Below are 20,814 nucleotides of genomic sequence, written 5' to 3' on the forward strand. Positions count from 1 at the left end.
TCTACCACCTTTCTTGAATATTGGTGTGACCTACGCAACTTTCATCTTTGGATACAGATCTTTTGTCGAGCGAGTGGTTGTATATGATAGTTAATAATGGAACTATTGCATCAGCATACTCTGAAATGAATGTAATTGGTATACAGTCTGGACCAGAAGACTTGCTTTTATTAACTGATTTAAGTTGTTTAATTACTAAGAGGATATCTACTGCTTTGTTTCACTTCTCTGAGGATATCTACTTCGGAGTTACCCATGTTTGCAGCTGTTCTTGATTCAAATTTTGGAATATTTACTTTGTCTTTGGTGAAGGAATTTCAGAAGGCTATGTTTAGTAACTCTTCTCTCGTAGCACTGTCATCATATAAAGATTTGAAATGTTTGAGAACAAAAAAACAACAATAATGACTTTTTATGGGTGCAGTTGTGTGTGCATATTTCAGCCTGCTTTAAAATATTTGCTGCCATGGAGAGTATTAATCTGTTACATTATTACTATTAGTAAAATTTTCCTGGACACTTGTCCCCTGACCCAGGATTCTGCGCAACTCTTCTGAACTCTTCTCATTTCCTAAAACTCACTTGTCCTTTTCATTCATTCTTCTTCCTTTCCCTTCAACCCTTCTGCCACAAGAAGAAGCCAAGTTCTCTGAAAGTTTGCACATTTCCTTAACCTCCATACATGTTTTCTCTTGCCACACTTGGTGAGTAGATTTTTTTAATCTAATTACATTTTTAATCTAATAACTTTTATTACATATGTCAGTCTCAGATCACAGAAATAAGTCTATCTTTCACATAACTCACCTATGGCAGGTGCATTCTTGGAATAATATGTCCTCTGGTCATGATATCTGTGATGAAGTAGAGAGCCACAAAGAATACACTGGCTGGCATCTCTTTGTAGGCCATCAGTTCCACAGGCAACATCTGCATAGCTTATGACCTCTTCTGAGCTTCTACTTATATTATTAACATCTGCATCACTGAGATCCACCTAATTAGCATGCAACACAATAAATAAATTAATCTTTCCTAAGTAAACAAACACTTTTCATTCATTCATTCACTATGCTCTAGACATACCATCAAGAAGGAGAACCTTCAGTCATTTAGCTAGTTCATTAGTTAAATTCATATTCCATGGATCATTTGCACTCTGTCATAATGATGTAGAATGAGCCAGTTTATATTCAAAACACTAATATTTTGTAAATATGGTTACATACTAATCATTTACAAAGCGTCTTTTTTTTCTTTTTTAAAGAAAGACAAACAGATGTGAGTCAGTAATTCCTACCCACCACCTTTTACACATTACAATAATAGAAACATTATATAGAAAGGGATGTGAAGCATGTTAAGACATATAGTCTGTGTGCTGCATTAAAAATGAACTATCATTATACTGCCAAATATATTCATACTTATGCCAGCTGTATTTTATCAGGTAAATTAGAAAGAAAGTTGATACTTTGAAAATGCCCCTGAGTTATATTATAGAATTCTTGTTTATCTTATATCAGTAGCTCAATACTCACTTGAGTGAAATGGTATTTGCAAAGAAAATATGTGCCAACATCTGTAAATTCTGGGCCCTGTTTCAGTACATTATTACTTGATGTAAGGCTTTATAACAAACACTGATACTTGTCATGAAGCTAACAGAACTTTTAATTTCCTGACCCTAGAAGTTCAGATAATTTGTAGAAACAGTGGTTTTTGAAGTGCACTTTTAATTTACTTTTTAAATTGTTAGGGATTCCTTACTGATGATATATGTGTTAGAACAAAATATTTTTGAGAACCTCATTTGTATTTTAGTTTGTTGATTATATACCTGCGAAAATTTGGTATGTTTTACTTCACTATCGACAAAAATTGACATTTCCCATTGGTATTAGTACATTAAAGCCAATTAAAAGATATTTCATTATATATTAAACAAACATAAAATTACTTTTATCTAAAAAGCTGAATATGATGCAGTAATGATATGATAAATTACATTAACAGGATAATTGATCTTTAACAAAACTTGTGTCACGACAATAATTGTAACTTCAGACTTTCAGTGACTAATGACAGTCATCTTTGGATGCTCACTGTATGAAATTTTTGTTAAGTAGTAGTACATGTACATACATGCAGCTGCTTGACCTGAGCTGTTAGTGGCAACTTACCTTGTCAGAAGTGTACTGAAAATCGAAATAGTAGTAAATGGTAATGATGTTGAAATGAAAATAATTATTTAATCAAATACATGGAGACACAAACACCTGGAAATCATAAATCATTTTCCAGCAGTAATCATAATAAAGTTAAGACTGAGCAGAGTTTTATGACAATAACTAATGAAATGTTGTTGTTGTTGTGGTCTTCAGTCCTGAGACTGGTTTGATGCAATTCTCCATGCTAATCTATCCTGTGCAAGCTCCTTCATCTCCCAGTACTTATTGCAGCCTACATCCTTCTGAATCTGCTTAGTGTATTCATCTCTTGGTCTCCCTCTACAATTTTTATCCTCCACACTGCCCTCCAATGCTAAATTTGTGATCCCTTGATGCCTTAGAACATGTCCTACAAACTGGTCCCTTCTTTTTGTCAAGTTGTGCCACAAACGCCTCTTCTCCCCAATTCTATTCAATACTTCACCATTAGTTATGTGATCAACCCATCTAATCTTCAGCATTCTTCTGTACCACCACATTTCAAAAGCTTCTATTCTCTTCTTGTCCAAACTATTTATTGTCCATGTATCACTTCCATACATGGCTACACTCCATACAAATACTTTCAGAAATGACTTCCTGGCACTTAAATCTATACTCGATGTTAACAAATTTTTCTTCTTCAGAAACGCTTTCCTTGCCATTCCCAGTCTACATTTTATATCTTCTCTACTTTGACCATCATCAGTTATTTTGCTCCCCAAATAGCAAAACTCCTTTACTACTTTAAGTGGATCATTTCCTAATCTAATTCCCTCAGCATCACCTGAATTAATTCGACTACATTCCATTATCCTCATTTTGCTTCTGTTGATATTCATCTTATATCCTCCTTTCAAGACACTGTCCATTCCGTTCAACTGCTCTTCCAAGTCCTTTGCTGTCTCTGACAGAATTACAATGTCATCGGCAAACCTCATAGTTTCTATTTCTTCTCCATGGATTTTAATACCTACTCCGAATTTTTCTTTTGTTTCCTTTACTGCTTGCTCAATATACAGATCGAATAACATCGGGGAGAGGCTACAACCCTGTCTCACTCCCTTCCCAACCACTGCTTCCCTTTCATGCCCCTCAACTCTTATGACTGCCATCTGGTTTCTGTACAAATTGTAAATAGCCTTTCGCTCCCCTGCCACCTTTAGAATTTGAAAGAGAGTATTTCAGTCAACATTGTCAAAAGCTTTCTCTAAGTCTACAAATGCTAGAAACATAGGTTTGCCTTTCCTTAATCTTTCTTCTGGGGTAAGTCGTAAGGTCAGTATTGCCTCATGTGTTCCAATATTGCTACGGAATCCAATCTGATCTTCCCCGAGATCGACTTCTACCAGTTTTTCCATTCGTCTGTAAAGAATTTGTGTTAGTATTTTGCAGCTGTGACTTATTAAACTGATAGTTCAGTAATTTTCACATCTGTCAACACCTGCTTTCTTTGGGATTGGAATTATTATATTCTTCTTGAAGTCTGAGGGTATTTCGCCTGTCTCATACATCTTGCTCACCAGATGGTAGAGTTTTGTCAGAGCTGGCTCTCCCAAGGCCGTCAGTAGTTCTAATGGAATGTTGTCTACTCTCGGGGCCTTGTTTTGACTCAGGTCTTTCAGTGCTCTGTCAAACTCTTCACGCAGTATCGTATCTCCCATTTCATCTTCTCCTACATCCTCTTCCATTACCATAATATTGTCCTCAAGTACATCGCTCTTGTATAGACCCTCTATATACCGTATTTACTTGAATCTAAGCTGCACTCGAATCTAAGCCACACCTGAAAAATGAGACTCGAAATCAAGAAAAAAAAAAATTTCCCAAATCTAAGCCGCACCTGAAATTTGAGACTCGAAATTCAAGGGGAGAGAAACGTTTTAGACCGCACCTCCAAACTGAAACAAAGTTGGTCCATTGTAACATGAGACACAATGTAGATTGAATGAATGACGATACAGCTACAGTAGTTTGGTTCGTGTGGTAAGCTTAGCATTTAAGCTCTACCAGGTAGTCATTGCTACGCGTCAGGTGCTCTATCCATATTTATACGGGTACACTTCCTTTTTCACGTGCTTCGTCTGGTTTGAATTGATTGCTTATTTTTCTTTGATCTAATAAGTGCCGTTCTCTTTGTTACAGGTGTTCCCATCACTCTAAGCTCAAAATGCATTATCGTACTGTGTTGTGCATTGTTTGTTGCTTTCTGATAATGAGTGTTTACGACCTGTCACCGTTCACGGCATGGCTTGCTTTTGTGCACGCTACCACCGCTTACTATGGAAAAAAAAAAGAGAGAGAGAGGAATTGTCTCATTAGCAAAACAATGGCAAGATACTGCTATTTGTCGTTACTTACACTGCTGCTTTCTTTGATAATGATCAACAAGAACCAAATAATAGACTGCGTATGATAGATGTTATGAACGAAAGTTTAGTGAAAATTATTCTCCGTTTGAAAATCTTTGCAGACACCTCTTTAGTACACTACATTCTGCACAGAAATTAGAGTCATCTAAGATTTAAAAATCTAGTCAGTTGCCGTGCTCCATTTCTGACTGTATCATTATTCAGCATAAGACTAATACGAATATAATCATGACATGATATGTATATTCTTCTGCATTTGCTGTTGTCTCACTCTAGTTTCGTAGTTTATTAGGCAGACAGGATTTAAATGAGGTAGCACGAAACACGTAGGAATACATTTGAAAATGTTTATATTCGTATTATTCTTATGGTGAAGAGAATACTGCATGTGATTCACAATTCATAAAAGTTCCTATTAGCAACCATCTCTTGTCACAGGTAGGAAAAAATTCAGAACGTAGAGTTGGCCATATTGACAACCGTCCCAAACAAACTTGCCAGTCGGATTTTCGTAGTACATTGAAAGGCTGCTACATTCGAAGATGAACAATACGGAATTTGTATTTACTTCATTGGATAATGTATGAAAATGCAGTGGTCAAAACTCAAGGTGGGGAAAAAAGCTCGTCTTCCACCTTTTTTATTTTTAAATTGATTTACTGACGCAGAGGTTTTGGTGCCAGTATTTATCTTTGTGCCTGCAAAGCATGCCTGTATAACGCTACATATATTCGACATCAGAAGTTAGTTGTGGTGGCACCTACCAACATTTTTCAGAACTTCCACTTACTTGGCACTTGATTCTAAGCCACAGGCAGTTTTTCAGATTACAAAAACCAGAAAAAAAGTGCGGCTTAGATTCGAGTAAATACGGTACTCCTTCCACCTTTCTGCTTTCCCTTCTTTGCTTAGAACTGTGTTTCCACTGAGGTCTTGATATTCATACAAGTGGTTCTCTTTTCTCCAAAGGTCTCTTTAATTTTCCTGTAGGCAGTATCTATCTTACCCCTAGTGAGATAACCCTCTACGTCCTTACATTTGTCCTCTAGCCATGCCTGCTTAGCCATTTTGCACTTCCTGTCGATCTCATTTTTGAGACGTTTGTATTCCTTTTTGCCTGCTTCATTTACTGCATTTTTGTATTTTCTCCTTTCATCAATTAAATTCAATATTTCTTCTGTTACCCAATGATTTCTGCTAGCCCTCGTCTTTTTACCTCCTTGATCCTCTGCTGCCTTCACTACTTCATCCCTCAGAGCTACCCATTCTTCTTCTACCGTACTTCTTTCCCCCATTCCTGTCAATTGTTCCCTTATGCTCTCCCTGAAACTCTGTACAACCTCTGGTTTAGTCAGTTTATCCAGATCACATCTTCATAAACTCCCACCTTTTTGCAGTTTCTTCAGTTTTAATCTACAGTTCATAACCAATAGATTGTGGTCAGAGTCCACATCTGCCCCTGGAAATGTCTTACAATTTAGAACCTGGTTCCTAAATCTCGGTCTTACAATTATATAATCTATCTGATATCTTCTAGTATCTCCAGGATTCTTCTGTGTATACAACCTTATTTCATGATTCTTGAACCAAGTGTTACCTATGATTAAGTTATTCTCTGTGCAAAACTCTACCAGGTGGCTTCCTCTTTCATTTCTTAGCCCCAATCCATATTCACCTACTATGTTTCCTTCTCTCCCTTTTCCTACTCTCGAATCCCAGTCACCCATGACTATTAAATTTTCGTCTCCCTTCACTATCTGAATAATTTCTTTTATCTCATCATACATTTCATCAATTTCTTCATCATCTGCAGAGCTAGTTGGCATATAAACTTGTAGTACTGTAGTAGGCGTGGGCTTAGTGTCTATCTTGGCCACAATAATGTGTTCACTATGCTGTTTGTAGTAGCTTACCCACACTCCTATTTTTTTTATTCATTATTAAACCTACTCCTGCATTACCCCTATTTGATTTTGTATTTATAACCCTGTATTCACCTGACCAAAAGTCTTGTTCCTCCCGCCACCAAACTTCACTAATTCTCACTATATCTAACTTTAACCTATCCATTTCCCTTTTTAAATTTTCTAACCTATCTGCTCGATTAAGGGATCTGACATTCCACACTCCTATCCATAGAACGCCAGTTTTCTTTCTCCTGATAATGACGTCCTCTTGAGTAGTCCCCGTCCGGAGATCCGAATGGGGGACTATTTTACCTCTGGAATATTTTACCCAAGAGGACGCCATCATCATTTAACCATACAGTAAAGCTGCATGCCCTCGGGAAAAATTACGGCTGTAGTTTCTTCTTGCTTTCAGCCGTTCGCAATACCACCACAGCAAGGCGGTTTTGGTTAGTGTTACAAGGCCAGATTAGTCAATCATCCAGACTGTTGCCCCTGCAATTACTGCAAAGGCTACTGCCCCTCTTCAGGAACCACACGTTTGTCTGGCCTCTCAACAGATACCCCTCCGTTGTGGTTTCACCTACGGTGCGGCCATCTGTATCGCTGAGGCATGCAAGCCTCCCCACCAACGGCAAGGTCCATGGTTCATGGACTAATGAAATACCTACTAATGAAATACCTACAACAAAAATTAAGTAAAAACTGAAAACATTACTTATTTCATTAAAAAAATACCTCATAAATATCTCTGATCATCCCACTTTTTTCTATTCGAGGTATAAAATAATAATCAGCAATGTACCTCATTATGAGTCAACATGAGATATCCTGAATAAAACAGTAAACAGAAGTACTTAGAAACTGTAACAAGAGTCCAGCTGTGTTCTGCTCTTACCAACTGAATATGGAGGGCACAGGTTGGTGAGAGCTTATGACATCAGACGTTAGCACGACATGACCAGAGAGAGTTAGCTCATTGGTACGGCACCCCACCAGAGGAAAGTCAGAGGCCCTGTAGAGACAGTTAGACAGGTCCACATGGAGAGGGAGCTGATGAAGTGTTACCAGTTGTAAATCCCAACATTCTACTGTCAGCAAGGTATATTGTGCTGGGGACAGCAGCTGATACCAAAGAAATGCCGAATAATCAAGTAATATATATGAGCACATGGCAGCTATATGTCCTCACCAAAACGAATTCAGAAAACAAATGCACTGTCTCAGTGCTCTATTTAAAAACAACAGTCCATCTGCAGAGCTCATGCTTTGGACCACACACACACACACATACACACACAGTGTATTCTTCATAAATAATGACAATTTTTGCAATTGTGACATACCAACCGGTGAAAGACATGACCTATTTATATAAATAAGCAATAGCATGTAGTAGGCTTAGGATGGTGCAGAATACAGTATCACGATATTCTTGGCTTTAAACATTTTATTATAAAAATAATCAGAAATCAAAAACAGCTCATGACAGAGAAATAAACTGACTGTGCCAATGCAACCAGTATTAAAAAACAGTGTGGATTAACATGCCACATACATTCACCATAATATTTTCATAACTTTCCTTTGTTACATTTCAAAACATTTACAATTCAGGAATTCTGATAGCAGTTGACAAAATTATTAGACATATCATTCTCACACGCAGCACATGTGTCTTGCAGTGTCATTACCATACTACTATGTCAGTCATTAAATATCATTAAATAATTCCTTATGTACTCGCACAGTGTAGTCAACCTGGTTCCTAGTGCCCTCTAGTGGGCACTCCAGCTTTCATGATGGACCACAAGTGTTGTAAAAACATTTTCATTAGTTTTTCATACAAGTGTGGCATAAACTATTTGTTAAGTAATTATTAATATATACTTTAAATTGCTGTGACGTTTCTCTGTAAATTTTAAAAAGTAAAGTTACTTCCCTACTTTATCAATCATCAGCACAATGGAATAAGTGGCCAGTTAGGAAATGTTACAACTGATAGATATACAAAAGTGGGCAGTAGGCAAAAAGGTTGACTAGATCTGACTAACATGTAGTGAGATGATCTATAAGTGTGTAAATTGTGGAGAAATGCCTCAGATTGTCTACCAGCGGACAGTATAGTGAGGGCAGATGGGTCTGGTTCGCTGCCAAGGACAGACGCATGGTGGTACGACTGGCAATGAGGCGACTAGTTACAAACTCAGAATATTTTAAAGTAAGAGTTGGTTTTGAGGTTATTTAAACAGTAATCAATAAATGATTCTATTCTCATTAAGAACAATTATTATTTGATTCTGATAGAATGAGCATAAGCTTTTGTATGCGATATTAGACAGACCTTAAGTTAATTCAGAAATGTTTCTGGAAGAAGAAGAAGTTATTCTCAAGTCATTATGTACAAAATATTCATGATGCTGCAGTTTAAATTTTTTTGGAATGCAAATAAATGTGCTAAAACAACAAACATCTGTCAGTGAATTTACACTGACAGGATAAAAAATCGCAACAACAAGGGGGAGTGGTGTAACATAAACAAAAGTTTGTAGGCATGTTTCTACATATGCATTTCATCCCTGTTTTGACCAAGTGCAAAAGGCATGGAACTCCATCCCACAAACTGACACAATGCAAACCCGTCTGCATGCTTGCGTTCAACACTGTGGCAGTAACACTTCTAATTAATGTACTAGAATTTCACATTTGTGATGGCTTACCTTGCATTTATATTAAACTGTGATCTTGCAGTGTTAATAACTCATAAATGTTACCTAGGCAAATGTATCCCCGACATTTCATTACTACTGATTTATTATTTTTTTGGTGTTGTGATGTTTTCTGGCAATTTATTTAAAACATAAAGCACTTTATATCATTTCAGCTACTGAAAATCTTTTTCTTTTAAGTCCAAGGACATATTACATACCTGTGTTGCCCCTCTAAAGTGGAGAGTGAGGCAAACTTTTGGACTACATTATGTCCAGATGACCATTGCAAAAAAGGGTGCAGATGGTAGCATTATAAATTGACTGGGGTGGCATAGTACTGGTAACATCCATGGGGTGGCACAGTACTGGTAACATCCACTGTCAACTGTCAGCTTTGTGCTCTATATCTGCGCACATGTTCTGCAAACCCCTGTTAAGTGCACAGCAGAGGATGCTTCAGTACCCCCATATGTTAGGTAGGGTTTCTTCTTGTCCCAGTTGCATAAGGAGCATGGAAACCTGTGGCTGCTTAAACACCTCTTTGAGCACCGTAATCAGTATAATTTTGTCTTCAGGATCATTACAGAAATGATGTGTAGTGAGATTAAGAATATCTCTAGATTCTTCATTTAATACTGGTTCTTGAAATATTACAAGCAAAATTTTGTGAGATACTAGGTATCTATTTTCAAGTGTCTGGCAGTTCACGTTGTATGACATTTCCAGGACATTCTCTTGCGAATCAAACAAACCTGTGACCATTCGTGCCACTCTTCTCTGTTAATGTTCAATGTCCCATCTGCTATGGGTCCTACATACTCGAGCAGTATTCTAAAATGACACAGACATGTCCGAAAGAACAGACACCACATCCATATAAGTATATAGTTCTGGCAATACCGGCCACGACCTTCTTCTTCTGTGCGGATGCGCGCATATTAGCCGAACTCTTGTGGGAATTGGTAAGAATGTCTTCCACGAGTAATGAGTGTGTTGGGTAGGGACTCTACGAATGTAGTGTGTGGACATTTGAGGTGAGAATGTGGGTCTCACGGGAGGTGTGCGTGAGATAGTCCCTGCAGTCGCACTATCCTCTGTGCCCTGAGTGGCTCAGATGGATAGAGTGTCTGCCATGTAAGCAGGGATCCTGGGTTCGAGTCCTGGTTGGGGCACACATTTTCACCTGTCCCCATTGATATATATCAACGCCTGTCAGCAGCTGAAAGTATTAATATATAATTCTAATTTCGTTCTAGACAGCTGCAGGTCATCAATGGTGTCTGTTCTTTCGGACATGTCTGAAAGGACAGACACCATATCCATATAAGTATAAAGATCAGTAACCCTTCAGGCTTTCCCGGCGAGATCTTGACATGTGGAACAATCGGGTCTACTGCCGGATGTTTGTGTCGCCAGAGCAACACAAACATCCGGCAGTAGACCTGATTGTTCCACATGTATAAAGATCAGGTTTGGTGTTGGGTACACACAAGGTGATGTACTTTTGTGGGTGACTGAGGTAGCTAAGCATTGTGCCATATATTTACAATTTTAAAGGGCATTTCTTGACAAATACTGGTCAGATGCCATACAGGAGCGACTTGGGCGAGAGGTTTTTAACCCCCGCCCGTTTTAATAGCAAACATGGTAGCTTGCGAGGGTATTTTGAGAAGTATCTCAATAAAACATGTTATTGGACGAATCCTATTTCTCATGTTGATGTTTTAAAAATTTTAAGAAGTCATTTGCCATCACACATTTGTGAAAAATTAATTACTACACCTGAGCTCAACACAGAATATTTTCTATCCATTTTAGATTCAATCGAACTAATATATAAGGAGAAAGTAATAACAAATAGGGCATCAGACAGCCAAACACCACAACAACATAACTCAAATGGTCAATACAAAAAGCCAGACGTGAACATACAGCAAGGCTGTTATGCGCAACCGCAAGGATACATTAACTGTGGTAATGGATACGGGAATGAAAATTGCAGGAACTAGAGATTCAAACAAAACTTTCCACATAACAGGAATGATTACCATCCACAAGCTAATTTCAATCCCTCCTCTCAAAATTATGCACCGCGTATAAATCAAAACAGTCAGCCATACCAAAGGCTGGCGTGCGGCAACAACAATAATATGCCACATGCCGTACCGCAGCCAACCTTTGCGCAACAAAATCACAATACGGCAACATTTCATAACAGCCATATGAACACACAAGAAAGTATGTTGCGAGCTGGTAATGACACAAACTGGAGAAACAATCACACAGTACAACTGACAGAAATTGTTCCATGCACAGAAGTAGATCAGACTACACCGCAGGGAAACCCGAATTGGTCGTAGTTGAGCCCCATACTATAGACCTTATAAGCGATGGGGGCAAATCAGATTTTCAACCATGTTTCATACGATTCGATGAGCAAGGAGACATAAAAGATGATCTATACCAACACGAACTAGAATCAGCGAAAAATACACTAGTGGAACAAATGCAAGCAGTAATCAGGGTGAAAATTTTTTGTATAGGCACACAGTTAATACTTGATACAAGGTCCACGACTGGTTTAATGTCTGAAGCATTTTTCACTGAATTAAAAAGACAGAATAAATTTCCTGTTCTGCCAGTACAAAATTGCAAAGTACAGACCGCTACCGGCGGCAAAACTAAATTAATAAAACACCAAGTTCTTATCACCATGCACACTGAACAATTTCCTGTGAGGTGTAATTTTTTAATAGTAGACAGACTCATAGTCAACTGTTTGATAGGTGTGGACACATTTAGACCCTACAAAACTCAAATAGACCATTTTTTTGTGAAAGACCAAAGATTTTCTATCAGCCTGATTACCACACCGGAGAGGGATGACAAAGTAAACCCAGAACCCAATGTCACTGTGCAGTGTTCATATCCCACAGTGTATTTTTTGAACAAATGAGATAACAAACATGATACCAACACTGAAGTTAACCATGAATTAGTAGAACAAAAATTGAACGAATCAAATATTCTAGATGCTACACAATGACAAGAGCTTTCTGACTTACTTTTCAAATATGCAAGTGTTTTTAATAAGAATCCAGGAGTAATCAAAGATTATTAACATAAACTTAATGTCTACCCTCACATAACATTTTGTGTTATGTCTTACCCCATACCGTGGACAAAGTGTGAAGCAGCAAGCAGGAAATCAATCGGATGTGCAAATGGGAAATCATACAGCTATCATTTTCACCATATTGCAGTCCAATACTACCAGTTAGCAAACCTGATGGATCAAAACGACTAGTTTTAGACACTAGAGGCATAAACAAAATCCTAGTACCAGTAAGAATGAAACCAGATAATTTAGATGAACAGTTACTAAAATTTCATAACACCATATATTTCAGCACCCTCGATCTTAAAAAATCCTACTGGCAAATAAAATTACATGAGGAAATTAGAAAATACACAGCATTTGTCTGCAATGGCAGGAGTTATGAATTTCAAGTTCTACCCTTTGGCTTAAACATTAGCGCAGGCGTATCTATATCAGCTTTCGATGAGGTCTTAGGACCAGAATTGCTCAGTAAAGTTACCATTTATGTTGACGATATGTTAATAGCCACATGAACTTGGGAAGAACACATCAGTAAATGTAAAAAGTATTTCAGAGATTTACAGCATACAAAGTAACAGCGAATCTTAAAAAAATCTAGCTTTGGCAAAGAACAAGTAAAATTTTTAGGACATATCGTAGCAGAACAGGGTATATTACCAGACCCAAAGAAACTAGATGCCATACGTAATTGCCCACCCCCAAGGAACAAAAAACAATTGAAAGCATATCTTGGACTAACCTCCTTTTTCTGAAAATTTATACCACAACAACTTATGAATAGCGATGCCCTACTTAACCTATTGAGAAAGAATAAACCTTGGCTATGGGATGAGAGATGCCGGAAGGACTTTACCAAAATTAAAAATTCATTAATATCAGCAAACATTTTTAGTCATCCTGACATGTCTAAGGACTTTTGTTTAAGCACGGATGCCTCGTCTCAGGGGCTGGGGCATGTTTGTTCCAGATACAAGATGAAGAAGGAAAAACAATACCCAAAGTCATCAGCTTTGCCAGCAAAACCTTATCGGAAGCAAAAAGATCATATTCCGTATCAGAACTGAAAAGTTTGGCAGTAATTTGGGCATTTAAAAAATTCGAGTATTTTCTTTGGGGTAAAAACACTCAAGTCTATTGTGACCACCAATCATTATCTTTTATCTTAACATGTAAGCTGTTACACCGAAGCCGCGTGGGATGAGCCGAGCGGTCTAAGGCGCTGCAGTCATGGACTGTGCAACTGACGCCGGCGTAGGTTCGAGTCCTCCCTTGGGCATGGGTGTGTGTGTATGTCCTTAGGATAATTTAGGTTAAGTAGTGTGTAAGCTTAGGGACTGCTGACCTTAGCAGTTAAGTCCCATAAGATTTCACACACATTTGAACACTTGTTACACCGAAGACTAGGGAGGTGGTGTTTGTACCTGCAGAAATTCAATTTTGAAATAGTATACATAAAAGGCAGTTAGAATATTATCGCAGATGCACTATCCCGATTGCCATAGGGACTAGACGAGTTCAGTGAACTGTCTGACCACGATTCAGAAATCCGAACATTATTGATGCAAAGTAATACACAAAAATCAGACTACAAAATTTTTTTTAAAGAGATGGGAATGATATAACATCAAGACAATATGTGGAAAAAGGTAATACAAAATCTTAACCAGAATACAAACTATAAGCTAAGTTAATGGTATCAATTATACAAAGGCGTTTTGTTTCACCAGAAGCATGAAAGTTCTAACCATTGGTGTGTATGCCTTCTTGAGGAATATATCGATGAATTTATCAAACACACACATGAAGTATGGGGACACTATGGGGCATCAAAATGTAGAGACAAGATTTCCAAACTCTGCTACTTTCCTAATTTATGACGACGTGTTCCACAAATATTAAGAAAAGGTGCTATTTGCCAAAGAACAAAACAATCTAATATATCAAAGTTTACATAACTACACCCCATACTAACCAAAGCTCCACTGGAAATGGTTTCTCTGGCTATTGCAGGGCCATACCCCAGAGAAAAAGGTGGTGTCACATACATAATAGCTCTTTATGATGTTTTCACAAAATACATAAAACTTTATGCTGTCAAAACCATTACAGCCAGTAGCATCATAAGGAGAAATGAAGAGGATTACTTATGAAGAGTAGGGAAACTGAAAGTAATATTAACAGACGATGCAGCCTATTTTGTAGGATGAAAATGGAAATGATTCTTGGATATACAGGGCATTAAACACATCTTGGTAATAATTACTATTAAAAACAGTCTTGATCACGATTTATTTAACAAGGTGACCGGTTTCGACCACAGAAAGAGGTTCTTACTCAATGGTCTGAAGATGACCACAGTAGTGGTCGAAACCAGTCACCTTGTTAAATAAATCGTGATCAAGACTGTTTTTAATAGTAATTATTTATAAGACATTGATCACTACTGTTCCCGTAATGCATTCAAAAGTAATACATCTTGGTAAGTTTTTTCTACCCCAAAGCAAGTCCCGTGGAGAGGGTGTTTAAGGAATTCAATAGATTTATAAGGACATACACTCATAATAAGCATTCACAATGGATTGAATACGTGACTCCATTTATGCAAACAGTAAACAATCTCCCCTGCTCTTCCACAGGTTTCAATCCTAATGAACTGATGTTTAACACAAACCAAACTGACGAATGGGAATCACCCATACCAAAATTACCTACTAAAGAGTTAACTTTACTGGATGAAATCAAACAAGTAGTAATTATGCTGGAGAATAGAGCAGAATACAGAAAGAGAATATACAACAAAAACTTAAAATGAGTTACACATTTTTTTTTTAAGGGCAATGAGTCCTCTTGAGAACATACCCCAAATCGACAAAGAACGGTAAGTTGAATAAAAAGTGGCATTTACTATACTCAAGGCCATATATTATTGCAAAAATACCTTATTCTGGAACTTATAGGTTGGTATACGAAAGAACAGGGAGATGCAAAGGTCTCCACCCCCACAAAGACTTAAAAGCTTTTCATGAGTAGTGACCCAATATCACAGCAGTTCTCTTGTCAGAAAATATATTTATAAGTAGTGTCATAGTTTTATGAGTAAAAAAATTTAAAAGTTATTTGTATTTATGTACAAAGGAACTTTTTTTGAGTTAACAAACAAACTATACTAACCAGTAATTGTAATTGAAGAAGGAATTTTGTAATGTTTTAGTATTCAAGAGTTTTCTACATTTGATACAAATAATGGGTGGAATGTCAGCCTTAGATGTAAGCCATTATAATATGCATTGTTATGTCAAAAAGTTTATGTGAATTTTAAGTGTATATCTAGCCATATGTGAAAGATGAACTTGAAAACCTAACAAAAAAGGAAAAAACCTCGAGGACTAAAATGATTCTCATGACAAAGTGACCGACAAAATATATAGCGTTATCCAAACACGTGTGCAATAGTGATATGAATCAATTTTGGTAATGTTATGCTATGCAACATCTGGTATATTAGTCGGCAAACTACAATTGTGCAAGCATCACTTACCTTGACGTCGGGTGTTGATGTGTAGTATTCACCCCAATGAAAATGTGGATATGATGGAGAAGATTTCTTCCCGCGCTGTATTAAAGGTGCATTATCTGCCACAGCATCGGTTCTTGAAGGGTAAATGCACATGCATCACACTCACCATGGAAAACCACACCACAGCAAATTATTCGATGGATAGTATGGCACTCAGTGTGAAAATGACACTAGAAGCACGAATGGAAGCACGAACAACCGTACACAATGATACATGGAGTATTAACAGCTGTTGCATGGTCAACAAATATATTTTGTGTGCATGTGCACAGAGACTGGCAATGTTGCCAAAAGGACAAGTAGCTGTTCTCGCAGTACTCTCATGTAAATAATTAATGAGTTATCATTCCGTATGTAAGTTATGTATTTCCTGTAAGATAAGCGTCACCAGTTTAGTATTGGAGGGCATCATGGAGGGTAAAAATCGTAGAGGGAGACCAAGAGATGAATACAGTAAACAAATTCAGAAGGGTGTAGGTTGCAGTAGGTACTGAGAGATGAAGAAGCTTGCACAGGATAGAGTAGCATGGAGAGCTGCATCAAACCAGTCTCTGGACTGAAGACCACAGCAACAACAACAATGTGTAAGCAAGACAAGCTGACATCTCCAACCCAATATACAAAGAAAAATATAACGACAAATAATGGTCATTGTACCCCTTTTGGCAAAATTTAAATTTAAGTTGTACAAGTGTATACAAAACACTGTGCACCTCCATTGCATGTCACCGCACAGTGTGGGGGCAATTGCATAGGTACACAGGGAAAAGCCCCAACATGCTATGATAAAAGTTATCACCAATGACAATAAACACTACCACAGCCACTGTAAGCATTGTCAAAGATGTATTATGCTATGCTGGAAGGCGGATGACAAATGATGGAAACTCCATTTAATATTTTTGTCAATTTTTTAGATAGCCTCTGTCTTTAGTTCTCGTGAAGAGAGGACATATTCTTGTGAGAAGTGTGAAATGTACGTTGTGTTGTCTGAATAATAATTTTTACGGAAGTATGAAGTGTGAGAGTTCCGTTTTAGTACAAAACCACGAAAGTTTTCTCTTCTTCCATGCATTATGCTAATGTCATGTCACTGTAGCGGCCTGCATCTGAAGAGAAAGTCCAATTAAAATCAGTATTGTACACATGGTCAAAAATGAGAACTAATTATGGTGGAAGAAGAAGTATATAGCCAAATTGCGTAAATCTCAACAGCAAAGAGGATACAGGAATTGACGTAAGTTAAAAGTGAAAGACAATTCATTCACTGCAGAATTCATAAAAATTAAACATGTCAATAGTGTAATTAATTTTTTTTCTTTTTTTTTGCACACTTCATCATCCATCATCATCCTCCCAGCAGACAGAGGATCTACCACTGTAGTACTTGACTAAAAGGAGCATGTTAGAGAAGGTCTACGCCAGCTGTCTGACCCACCCCTGTGATTCAAACTGACCTGCAATCCTTCTTTAAAACTTAAGGCCCCTCACAAGGGCTAACACCTCAATCCATAGAATTTCTCATCTCATCGAAACCATGCATCCCCACCTTTTACCTTCTTCGTAAAATCCACAAACCCCGTCATCCTGGCCATCCTATAGTTGCTGGCTTCAAAGCACTCACCGAACATATATCTGCCCTAGTTGATCAGTGCCTGAAACCCATAGTACAAGGACTCCCCTCCTATATCAAAGATACTAAGCACTTCCTAGAACATCTGAAATCCTTGCCCATCCCACTCCCACCACACCACCTTGCTCGTCACCATTGTTGCCACCTTCCTCTATACCAACATCCCCCACATACATGGTCTGTCTGCTGCTGAACATTTTGTCAGTCAGTGCCCACCTGATTCCAAACCTATGAAAACCTTCCTACTCACTTAATCAACCTTATACTTAGCAATAACTACCTCACATTTGAGGGGCAGATATGCAAACAGATCAGGGGTATGGCCATAGGAACCATGATGGCTCCTTCCTATGCAAATCTTTTCATGGGGCACTTGGAGGGGGCTTTTCTGGAATCCATAAGTCTTCAGCCCCTGGTTTTGTTTAGATACATTGAGACGCCTTTACTATATGGGCTCATGGTGAGGCTGACCTGTTAAAATTCCTGGAATCTCTGAATACCTTCTCCCAATTAAATTTCACATGGTCCGAATCCCATGCTACATTCCTTGATGTTGATCTTGTCCTCACTGAGGGCCAGCAACACACTTCTGTCCACATTAAACCTACCAACAAACAACAGTACTTACATTTTGACAGTTGTCATCCTTTCCATGTCAAACATTCACTTCCATATAGCCTTGGCATTCGAGGCAAACATATTTGTTTGCAGCAGACACTTTACAGCAATACACCACCCTTCTCACCTCTGCCTTCGCTGCAAGTAATTAGCCCACCAGCTGGAATGATATCCATTCTGTCTGAAATTTTGCCTACAACACTTAGAATAGCTTTTCATCATCCTCCCATTCTCCACAATATTCTTGTCAGACCCTATGCTGCTCCTGCACCCATCTCCCTATTCTATGGCTCCTACCCCTGTGACCAACCCCGCTGGAAGACTTGCCCTATGCACACTCCTGCCACCAGGCATAGCAGCCCTGAAACAGGCAAAACATATACTATAAAAGGGAGAGCCGCCTGTTAAATGACATGTCATGTACTAGCTGTTATGTAAACACTGTTCTGCCTTTTACAGTGGCTTGACTACCATCAAACTATGAATTAGGATGAATGGGCATAGGCAGTGGGTATATACTGGCAACACAAAATATTCTGTTGCAGAGCATGCTCTACAATATGACAATCGTGACCTCAGCACCTGTTTCAACACATGCGCCATATGGATTCTTTCCCCAGGCACCAGTTTCTCAGAACTTGCAGGTGGGAATTAGCGCTGCAACATGTCCTTGTTTGTCACCACCCACCTGGCCTTTATTTACATTAATTTCTTCCATTTCAGCATTTCTTCACAGTAACTAATCTTTTCTTTACTCAGTTTTAATTTTCTACATCTTTCATTGTCTTACCCATCTATTTTTCACCATCCCCCTCCCACCTCTGTTACGTACAATGCACTTAGCTTTTCACTTTTATTAATTCATGCATGATTTGTAAGCAATAATCTCTGTCTTGCATATTATTCTGTCTTCCACCTTTAAGTTCTCAGGTTTTCAAATCTTGTCTGATGGAGACCCCAACAATCAGTCTTTCTTTCTCATCCCATGCTGTAAGCCTCCCCTGACCTAAATTTCTGTGTGACTTTTCCAAAATCTACCCCTTTTCCTAGACTTCTCCAATCCTCTTCCTTCATTCCTCTTCCTTCGCCTTCAACCCTTCCGCCCAAAGAAGGAGCCACTGGCTCCGAAAGCTTGCCTAACTACAATCGTCTTTCTATGTATGTGTCCTGCTGCTGCTTGGTGAGCATCCAATTAAATTATTTTGAAAAATAGACAGAATAAAATTATACCACAATATTTCTGGTGGGGCTAGGATCCTATGACCCTTAACAATGATTTGCGCCTTCTTTCAGGTAAAGTCTGTTGCAGTGTGCAGAGTGAATGGTTGCAGCCTATGTACCAACAAAAGGTGAGTGAGTAATATAAACTGTGTTGTGCTCTGGCTGGACATTAGTGAATACAACAGTTCACAATGCACACTTTATTCATGAAGTGCCACGGACAGGTATAGGAAGTGCGGCCAAATGTCGTAATGAAAACAGTATTGATATACTGAAACAGTATGGCAGGCTCTTACACGTGACCTACGAGATCAATAATTCAAAACAAAAATTGAAAAAATTCTGATAGAACTGAGTCCTTATGAAGCTGATGAATTGTTAATTGAGGCCAAGTAAATGGTGCGACTTTATCATGTCTATTAGTGTACTAAAAATTAGGAAGTGAAATATCAGTAATCAGTAACATATTGCATACTCTATTTTAATGTTTGTAAATATTTACTTCACAAATTATATTGTCATATGTAATGCCACACCAATTAATAAGGTGTTGTATATAGGTTTACCATAATTTAATTGACACTTGTAATGCCCAAGATGGTCCAAAATCTCTCATTTAACAACATTTACACCTGTTTTTTTTCTTTCCCTAATGTGGTTTCATCAGTGAATGTATTACCTCTATGTCTCCAGTATCACTCTCTGATATAGAAACAGACATGGCATCTGCATCTTTTTTACTCGGGTCTTCTTCACGGCGGCGTTGAAGAGGTACAGATTTTGTGTAAGCTGACAACACTGTTGACACTCTATCATCCTTTGATATAGCTGAAAATGGTGTAATGTTATTAATGTACAGCATTTATTTCAGACTACCCAAAGATAAATTACAATTTTGTAGAGATGTATGGTGTATTTTCACAGAATTTTGCCATAAGTGAACAACATTATGCCATTACATTTCTTAACAGGTAATGTAACTACAGTTGCATGGATTACTATAGTTTTGACCCTGTGACCTCTAAATTATACATGAAGTTCCACCAAGCAAGACGGCACTGTGTATAAGGATGTAGACTTGCACTCTGGATAAGGTGGCCCCAAATCTCTGAAAGCTATCCAAATTTAGGTTCTTCCTGGGTTCCCTGAATCACTTAAGATCAATACTATATGGAAACATTTGAAAAGACTACCAATAATTTCTTCTCAGTCCTTGAAAAATATTAGCTTGTGCTCTGTTGCTAATGGACTCAACTAGAGTCGAATTACTTTTATAAGAAAGTTGGAAGAGCTGAAAGAGTGGATAATAAATGTGGTGTGTTGTTCACATAGTTGAGTCCTTATCTCCTTCAAAGGACTTCTCCCTCCCCTCTATTAAAAAAAAAGTTTCAGAAGAATTGGAAGAGCTTCACAAATTGGGCAAGTCAATAATGCACTGGTCAAA

At 38.0% G+C, this 20,814-nt stretch overlaps 1 protein-coding gene across 1 annotated transcript in view; it reads right to left on the bottom strand.

The window, feature by feature from the left end:
• Positions 1–16,983: 16,983 nt before the first annotated feature.
• The window catches only part of LOC126427954 (uncharacterized), a 62,166-nt gene continuing 58,335 nt past the window's right edge, over positions 16,984–20,814 (bottom strand). The window contains exons 5-6 of the mRNA XM_050089843.1: positions 20,050–20,198; positions 16,984–17,007 (exon numbers count right to left, since the gene is read on the bottom strand). Coding sequence (XP_049945800.1) covers positions 16,984–17,007; positions 20,050–20,198 — 173 coding nt within the window. The remainder of the gene's footprint in view (positions 17,008–20,049; positions 20,199–20,814) is intronic.

The sequence above is a fragment of the Schistocerca serialis genome, chromosome 12, assembly GCF_023864345.2.
Source record: "Schistocerca serialis cubense isolate TAMUIC-IGC-003099 chromosome 12, iqSchSeri2.2, whole genome shotgun sequence".
Lineage (NCBI taxonomy): Eukaryota > Metazoa > Arthropoda > Insecta > Orthoptera > Acrididae > Schistocerca > Schistocerca serialis.